The 10,000-nt window shown below is 34.4% G+C and overlaps 1 protein-coding gene across 1 annotated transcript in view; it reads right to left on the bottom strand.

Moving 5' to 3' along the window:
* Window positions 1–2,170: 2,170 nt before the first annotated feature.
* The window catches only part of LOC144970574 (3-galactosyl-N-acetylglucosaminide 4-alpha-L-fucosyltransferase FUT3-like), a 22,110-nt gene continuing 14,280 nt past the window's right edge, over window positions 2,171–10,000 (bottom strand). The window contains exons 4-6 of the mRNA XM_078910342.1: window positions 9,621–9,746; window positions 5,489–5,577; window positions 2,171–4,254 (exon numbers count right to left, since the gene is read on the bottom strand). Coding sequence (XP_078766468.1) covers window positions 3,760–4,254; window positions 5,489–5,577; window positions 9,621–9,746 — 710 coding nt within the window. The 3' untranslated portion in view covers window positions 2,171–3,759. The remainder of the gene's footprint in view (window positions 4,255–5,488; window positions 5,578–9,620; window positions 9,747–10,000) is intronic.

Raw genomic sequence — 10,000 nt, 5'->3', positions numbered from 1 at the left:
TAATGTGGTCTCCCTAAAAACATGTTTTTACCAAATGTCTCCTTAAAGCAGCAGAAACACTTAGTAAAACAGTAGGGGGACCGAGTAATTTTCTATATACCATTGTGATCATCAAGCATCAGAATTATGTTCATAAATCATTGTAGGGCACCAAACTATACTCATCTGAACAAAGATTGAATAGTTTAATCAATTTGAAGAAGACATATGATTGGTCCTCCAATTGGGGCATTTCACAGTGGTCACCTAAACAGTGGATTGATACTTATATATATATATATATATATATATATATATTATTATATATATACATACCTAATACATACATACATACATACATACATACATACATACATACATACATACATACATACATACATACATACATACATACATACATACTACATGCATACATACATAATATATATATATATATATATATATATATATATATATATATAAACATATGTTTCTGTGGCTTTTGTCCACGTGTCCAGTTGGCATAGATGTGGATGAAAGCCACAGAAACATACGTTTTGGCCACATATAAGTGAGTGATACAATTTATATTTTATATTAGCTCTAGCCATCATTATCGAGCACTTTCGTACCTACGAGTACCAACCAACACTCACACACACACACACACACACACACACACACACACACACATATATATATATAATATATATATATATATATTATATATATATATATATATATATATGACCAATTAGGACATGGAATTTAATGACACACATTCAACGTATCGGACAAACATAGTTGGTTTTTTTATAAACAAGAACGTGAATGATATATCGACCTCTCTCTGATCATTGTTATTGTGTTTACACCGCAAAATGAATGACCAGTTATCACACAATGTTTTCGATCACATTAAAAACATTTATATTGACACATAGTTTTCTGTGTTTGTTTTATTAATCAAGCGGTAGAACAGTGGGTATTTTACTTAGACCCATACCTTCGATAGTAAATCCTGTGTAGTTTGTTATGTCAACCAATCACTGCCATTGTTTACATTTTATGATGACTATCCAAGAGTGGTTATCAAAGTGCCTATTCCAAGGAAAGACTGGAATAACATAGATGTCAGCCGCAGTGCAGCGCCGCAAAGTGAGCTCGGACTAAGTGACTTTGCTCAAGGCCACAAAGCGAAACGGATATTCAAACTCGATGCCTTTCGTGCAAGGTTAAGGGCCTACCGCTTAGCCATGTTGCCTCTTATTTACCATGATCAATGCGCTCGAAGTTGCTTCATTAATAACCCAACAGGCCATGTGGAAAGAAGTATCCATTTCATAAAGCATACGTCACCTGGTAGAGTGCCATTAATAAAGTTATTACAATATCCCTCACTGCAAATCGCCAGGTCCTTCAAATCTCGATCGATTAAAATGACACTCATCTTGTCAAAAAACTCAAAATGGCTCAGCGGTACGGTCTTTGCTTCGTATTCGGAAGGTACCGAGCTCGATTACCCGATACTGGTTAACATGTAATCAGAAACCCAACTTTCCCAGGACATTCAACCAAGAAAATCGTGTGTGAGAAAGAAGAGAGAGAGAGAGAGAGAGAGAGAGAGAGAGAGAGAGAGAGAGAGAGAGCGATAGGTGGCGGATGACAATAATGTTTTACTTACAAATCCTTAGTGAACAATAAACATTACAGAGTCAAATCGCGATTAGCCATTTCCAATTCATGTCTTCAAAGCGGTATCAAGTTACCCAACAATTTGTGAGTGTTTCTCACGATTTTTTTGATAATAATGATAATAATAGTAATAATAATAATAATAATAATAATAATAATAATAATAATAATAATAATAATAATAATGATAATAATAATAATAATAATAATAATAATAATAATAATAATAATAATAATAATAATAATAATAATAATTCACTTTTTTCTGGTCAAATATAGACGAAATTCAAACTTTTTCAGTCAATTTCACACGTTGTCAAGTTAAAATTCAAAATTCCAAATCAAATTCGACACTTCCCAATTCAATTTCAACCTATTGTTTCTAACATGTTGTTTTGCTTCTGTTCTGTAGGAATTCTGTCAAACTTGTAAAAGTACATAAGAAAAGTTTTCTCAGTGATTCAGTCAACAACATTTACACAGAATTGTTGAGTTGTTTTGTTTTTTTTGTATCAATTGTGCGTGGAGGACTTTGTACAAGAATTTGTTGTTTTTAATCATTAATTATCTCCTCTTTCAGAAAATGAGCCTTTATGCAATCATTCGACAGTTTCAACTTTGCATTCAATTTCTGCACCCAAAATTATAGAGGGTAGGGTGTACGGTTTCATTCTTCATCTCTCGCCAAATCTTCAATCTTCCTGGACTACAATTAACCATTGTCAAGTATGGAAGGCCAAGATGGCTAATCTTGTCTTACTTTCCTTTAATGCCCAGTTCCCCAGGATCATGATGAATGCTAGCAGTATCAATTGATTGACACTTAACGCATTCGGAAAAAAAAGTTCCTTACTGCATCTACGAAGAAATAGAGAAGGGAAAAAAGCATCGCAAAAAGAATGAAATAACTTTAATCATGGGAGATGTTTAGCGCCAAAGTTGGTGAGAAACGAGTGGAGAACATCATTTGACTTTATGGAGAGAAGAGAACTACTGATAGACCGATGCAGACAAGAAGGCTACGCTATTGCAAACACATGGCTCAAACAACATGTCAGAAGAAAATGGACATGGATAAGTCCATCTAATTTCACAAGAAACTCTTCCGTGATGGAAGTCATAACTTTAAGTATTCACCCTTCAAGTTCCTCTAAAGTCGTTGGTTTGATAAAGTAGACATTCTCTTTCACCCAACCCCAAATTAAAAAAACAAAGGTATGTGGAATACGGCTTCAATACTCTAGAGGTTATTTTCAAGAAATCAGACTAACATTCATACTAAGCCAGCATCATTTCTTGAAAATCCAGACCAATGTCGTAGTTTCGGCATAGATAAGACTACCAGCTCGGACGGAGTTCTTTCAGTAACTAACTTAACATAAAACAATCGTCTTACGATGATCCTAAGTAACAAAGGGTGCTTATACGTTCGCGCAATCAACATTCACACTCACATGCAAGACATGCACAACACAAAATGCGTACCTATATAAAAAAACTCTAATACAAAAATATAGACAGCCGAACAACTACATTCATACATAACCAAAAAAAAACCCAAATATAACATTACAATACATGTTTCAGATATCGTTACCAATCGAGCTGCTTTGTTCTGCATATTTTGGAGTCGATTAATGACGTTATTATGACAACCATAGAGCAAGTTATTGCAAAAATCCAGCTAAATATCATAGAGGCAACATGAAGTTTAGTAGTATTAATATCAAGAAGCCTAATAATAGCACCACTTAATCTAAGATAAAGATTGCAGGATCTAGTTACAGTACTGACATGAGCAGACATGTTTAATTTGAGTTCAAATAAAACCAAGTTTCTCACAGACTCCTTAGTGATTGAAATTAAACAATCAGAAAGCTTCAGGTTAAGAGTTGAAAGGTCCGCATGGCCACCTCATGCGATGTTCAACATCTCTGTTTTGTTTTCGTTTTTTACCTGGGTTTATTGTAACTAATCTAGTTTCTAATCTCAGAGATACAATTTTCTATATCTCTTATAACATTGAAGTTGGAGACAAACATTTGTAGTTTACTCAATTTTATTTTCGTCAATGACGGCAGTTCTCTAAATCTTTGGCAAATATTCATTTTTCTTACACGTATTTGCATGAGACCATTGTTTGATATCGGTAATTATTCTACCTTTTTTAGTATGAACAGCCTCGCATACATCGCACCAATCTATTCCACGAAACGGCATTGCAGACAGCCGATCTTTCTCCTGAAGCATTTTACTGTAGCGTGGTAAATCGTTTCCCAACTCTTTAAGATGTAAAGCCAAGTCTTTTGCACTTTGAAATTTGTTTCCATTCACAAACGAACCCGTGGGAAAATATCTGTCATAATCGAGACTTCCTTTCACGACTGGGATGATGTGAGCGCGATCTTTGAATAGTTTGTTCAATTTTTCTGTGACGTAATCTTGGCAGAACGCGTTTTCAAACGACATGTAAAATTTATAAGTGGTGTTGAATACACGCCGACACTTGAAGTCATCAAACCAGTAGGAACAATCGATTTTTTTACCGCATTTTCCAAAAATGTCAATGTCGATGTATTTCTGAGGGACAAAAAAGTAATATTGATGTCTTGATTGACTTAAGGGCTTTACACATAATAATAAATAATTACAAAAGTGCTAATTTACATATTTCAAATATATAGATGCACGTTATTTAATGTAGTAACTACCCTGAACCAGGAACTCTCTACATATAAGAAATTTCTGGATTCAGGTGCGTTCGAATTAATCCCTGAAGAATTAAAAAATATTCCAGTGCTCTCCGTTCTAAAGTCACAGCAAGATCTTGACGACCTCAAAACTATGGCTCAGGACCGTGACCAATGGAAACAATTAACAACATGGATGGAGAGAGCAGCTAGATTCATCAACTGTAACTGAATAACACAATTTTCAGCAAGTGTCATCATCCAAGAGGCTTACTACTACTACTACTATTTAATGTACATTCCAAGCTCAGGTCAAACGTTTCTACTCTCGTTAAATGTTTAATGCCCATGTCTAAGGAGTTATCTTTGCCTCTGATTAGTCTGTGACTGAAATAGATGCCTCAACTTCAACGTCGATTTTCACAAAAAAATTTTTTTTCACTTTGCTTACCTAATTCAAACGTTCATATCTCAGGAACTTAAAATCTGATTTGCTTAGGCCCAAAAAACCTATAATCGAAAAGCCCGTCTTAATACAATGACAAATGTAATATTTTCAATACCTGCATTAACTGGTAAATGTGACTCATATCATAAAAAACTGTTTTATATTATGTTAATTTTGATACTGAGAATTGAAAAGAAGAAATTCAAGATTTTTTCCACTTCTACAAAGATTTATTCAAGGATTCAATTTTGCCGTGACCCCAACCAGAAGCCTACAGGTTAGAAGGCTAGTATCATACCAGAAGACCACAAGCTGTGCGACTCTAAGGTCTTGTGGTATGACACTCCCCTTCGGAATGGAATGTCCTGAGTTCGAGCCTCGCTCGGCGTGAAGTTCAGTTATTGGAAAAGGCTCTTCACTCACATTCTCTCACTGTACTCAGGTGTAAAATGAGAATTCTGACCGTTAACAGCGTTGTCTTTGTCGGAAGAAATTGTAAAATCGCCTAACAGGCGTCATATCTCGTTCTACATGTTAAGTGCTGCTGTTGGCCATGCACTCCTTGAGCGTTTTGAGCACGTTTAATGGATATTCTGCTATTTAAAGCTCAAGTTGTTTTACAAGGCTAATTGATTTAGGTTTGCATTGGCGACTTTTTTTCTATTTGGGAACTAACCTGCATTTCTTTAACAAAATCCATTCTATCCTTCTGGCAGTTGTTAACCCACCAAGTAGCTGTTTTCGATTTAGCACTGGCTATTGCATCTGGAGACGGAATAAATATGAGCATGAGCATGAGCATATATATATATATATATATATATATATATATATATATATATATATATATATATATATATATATATATATATATATGCATTGTGTGTGTGACTACTCAATATGCTGTGCTGGACATTTTTGTTGTGCAATCTTCTCTTTCGATTTCTAATAATCCTTTGTTGGATATGGTGGAATTGGCTAAAAGCTCAAAGACGGCTACAAAAATGCAAAATACAAAATCTCCTCTATCAAATCAACCGGCATGCGCCATGTCTTTTTATTTCCAGGAAAGATAAAACAAGGGACACTTTTACTAATTTTTTAGCAACAAAATAAAAACAAAAGTTATGACTTTCTAATAGAACCGCCGATCCCCCGAAATTTTCGTTACCGAATCCCGGATTGACCTAACTACTCGGCAACTATTTTTAAACATTTAATAAAAAAGATAATGAGGCCAAAAATTAATTAATATCAAATCTTCCATTGATTGTCTTCAGGGCAAGAATTTTAAATATTGGTACCACATGAATCAGCAGAACCATTATTTTCTCGGAGAAGACTAAAAGACAGAGTCATTATGATGCCAAACGCAATTTTTATCACAAATTTAACATCAGTCGGCTATAAACACCGGGGCCCAGTATTATTTAAGCGGACTAGGTTTAGCTCTTTAGTCTAGTAACTGACTTCCTAGTCTTAAGCTTGAGCGAAGCGAGTGACTAAAAAATCGAATTTTATAAACGTTTTCTAGTCTCTGACTAGCTAGGCTAATGCCCAGAAGTGGGCGTTGTAAGGTCGTCGACTAATTTGGTTATTTGGTGCTGGTAACTTCAAACTCTTTAGAACACGATGGCAAGTAAGATACCAGCCTTCATACTTTCAACGCAAAAGATTGTCAAAGAGGATATTAGCAATACATATTGTTTGGATATATATCGTTCCGTTTCACATTTGAACTTACTTTTGATGAATGAAATCATCACGTGATATTGACTGACGACTGATCAGACTATAATGATGTCCATGGTCGACATGTCAATTCTATATTTAGGCCAATGAAAGTTCCATTGAAACTCGAACAAATTAAACACGAAAACAAACATTCAAAACAGAAAGTGTGTTCTGATGAATCACATTATTTCAGTCAATTACAATTCCAGCAGAATAACTCCGTTCACTCGCAACTCGCAAGCCTGATTAGAGTCGGGTCCTATATGGTCTTATACAAAGTTTTACTCACAAAAATGTGTACTTTCGATGATTTGCACTTATCAACTGGTTCTACTGGTTCATCACATAATTTGTTCAGATTTACATTATTTCGTGTCTATTTAGGCTTGCTATTAGTCGTATCAAACTTTGATACCATTTGTCAACGTTGTTGTGTTTTTGACGGGACCCCATAGTAATATTGTGGAATCACTCAACTCAGAAATGTTAAGTGATTATGCGAGAGAACAGTTTCATTACTGAGTATAAGTTAAGAGTATATACAAATATATCGCAACAACATTGTAATTACGAAAAACGGTATTAGTAACTCAAACATGGAAAGTAAGGAACAGAGAGTGCATCCTTTTCTAGGGCATGCCACTCTGATATTTTTAAGCACAAAGGATATTTTAAACAATGGACTTAATGAATAAGAACTAATTAAGCTGTAACTAAAATCAATTAGCTAATAACAAATGGGAGCATTTCTTTCCTAGCGTAACTCGATGTATAAGTCCAGAACAAACGTATTGCTTTTGGTTCGTGTGGATTGTGCCTTTGTCATAGGTAAACTCAATACCCAAAAGCTATAAGAATTTGCTCAGGTCTGTCATGTGAAATGTTCAGCTAAGCTCCTTTTTGATTACATTCATGTGAGATTGGCTTTTGTAGCTATGGTTATGTCTCCATGTTTCTGTTGATTGGTTCTATAAGACTACGTAACACCTTTTACTCTAAGAGATCATTACATAAAATTATATAACAACTTCCGTTTTTGAACCTCTCTCTCTCACTCACCCTCTTCTCAAACCATCAATACTCATCACGATCATCACTCATTACTTTTTCATTTGTTAATAACGTTTTATCTTTTCATTCGGCTCGTCAATGTCATTCATTGTCTTGGTTACGTTCCCAATCATCATTTGCAATGTTGGGCTTTCTCCTGTCATTGAAAAGGAGTGCCCTCAATGTTTTTTATGATAGAATCTGAGTTGGATGTATGATTTATTTTTGAGCTTTGGGAAAAATATGCAATGTGTGAATACGTCTTAAGGGTTTGGGGAGCCCATATTGCAAAAGAAGACATCTTGACATATTGAAAAGGCAAAATTAAAAGGTCTCTGGCACCGTGCAAAAGCTCTTCTAACAAATGAACCGGCATGGGCCTTTATATTTTGGTCGAATAAAACAAGGGACATAACTCCAAAAAATATAACAACGAAATAGTTAAACGAAGTTATAAATTTCTACACTAGTGTTTTGGAAATTATAATTTAGATAAATGTATTTATTAAAGTATATAAATGTGTACACATCATGTGAAAGTGAGTTTGATTTGCTTTTTTAAACTCTCACTCAATTTGACCATCATAATGGTGAAGGTTTGTTATGTTAATACGACCGTTAGTATTATTACTCTGTGTGTGTGTGTTCCCACCGCGCACTCCCAAGTTCGTTCAAAGAATGTGAATACGCCCAGAAATCGAAGCGAACGAGATTATACGAATATATTAATATCATACTCTTCTAGTTTGGAGAAACCCAGATTTTACTGGGTCACAATCGCAATATATATATATATATATATATATATATATATATATATATATATATATATGAGGCATACCCAATATTGTGCCACATTTGCAGGTCTGATTACCCTGTCTCTTATGGGGTCCTTGCTGTAATGAAAAAGTTCTCAAACCAATACAAAATGGTATCCATTAAACCGATGTTAGATCAAGCCCTCAATTGCTAATATTATGTACACGAACCCATTTATTTAGCGGGAATACCCTCTCTTATTAGATTTATAGTAACAGCACCAAATATATATATATATATATATATATATATATATATATATATATATATATATATATATATATAATTAGGAACTAAAAATTGACATCTTTATTATCCCCGGCAAAAAAATAAATAATATAAGTTAAAAACTAAAAAAAAAAATAAATCCAAAAAATAAACACAAAAACAAACAAACAACAAAAAAAAACAACAAAAAAAAACCAAACAAACAAAAAAAAAAACAAAAAAAAAAAACAAATAACAATAAACGTAGGAGTTCTGGACATTATCTCTCTCCGGACGTATCTAGTTTTACTAAAATTAGATTTTGAAACGTAAACATATTTTGAATAGATTAGATGATAACTCTTAAAGGCATTTGTTGAAAATTAAATTGAATTTACACTTCACCAGTTCGGGTATACAAATGGATAGATTGTGATAAGAGATAACCTGAGCAATGTCAATGGAGGGGTAAAAGAAAAGAAAAAAATATTCTTGAACCTCTGCGTCTGATATTTCCAGCGCGTTCCCATTACTGCCCTTTCACAAGGTCGTGCAGCGGTGATGGGAACTTTATCGCTATTCCAGACACATATGAATGAGCGGATATGTGGTCTTGTGGTATGACACCCGCTTTCTGTTCGGAAGGTCAGAGATTCGAGCCTCACACTGCGCAGTTGAGTTCTTGGAAAAGGCTCATTACTCACCGTACTCAGGTGTAAAATGAGTACCTGGCCGTTAACAGCTTTGTCTCTGTCGAAACAAAAACATTGTCATATCGCCTAACAGGCGTCATGTCTCTTTCTAGATGTTACTTGTTACTCTTTGTCAGAGACCTTTTGTAAAGCGCTTTGAGCACGTTTCGTGGATATTGCACCATATACAAGCTCAAGATTCCGAGCCCATTCCCAATTCGCATTCACAAGGTTGTGCAGCGATATTAAGAATTTCGTCGAAATCCCAGACGCATGAACTCATGTATACTATAACAATATACTCACGATAATGATCTTGTTTGTAAAGCAATGCGGAATCCCGCCAGCCTAGCCTGACCCAAGGAATCACGATATCGGAATCAAGACGGTGACCCATTGTTAGGTTAAATTGATTCTTCCAAAAGTTGTAATCTGAAAATTAGAGAGTGATTTATGCGACTCTTTTCTTAAAATGATTTGGTGTCGAAGTAAACTAGATGTCAAACGTTTTAATTGTCTTTTTTATTGCCTGAATAAAGGGGTTGAGCTCGAAACGTTTAATATTTACCATTTTGTTCATTGTTTTGAAGCTTTTATTTTTTATTTGAACATTACTTTTATATAAAAAAGGAGACATACCTTATATTTGAAACAAAATATATGAACATCTATATATGCATTTTTAC

Source organism: Berghia stephanieae, chromosome 4, assembly GCF_034508935.2.
Source record: "Berghia stephanieae isolate SIO BIC M18660-M18661 chromosome 4, UCSD_Bste_1.3, whole genome shotgun sequence".
NCBI classification, from domain to species: Eukaryota; Metazoa; Mollusca; class Gastropoda; order Nudibranchia; family Aeolidiidae; genus Berghia; species Berghia stephanieae.
Note: the sequence above shows the minus strand (reverse complement) of the source record. Positions and strands in the feature narration are given on the sequence as shown.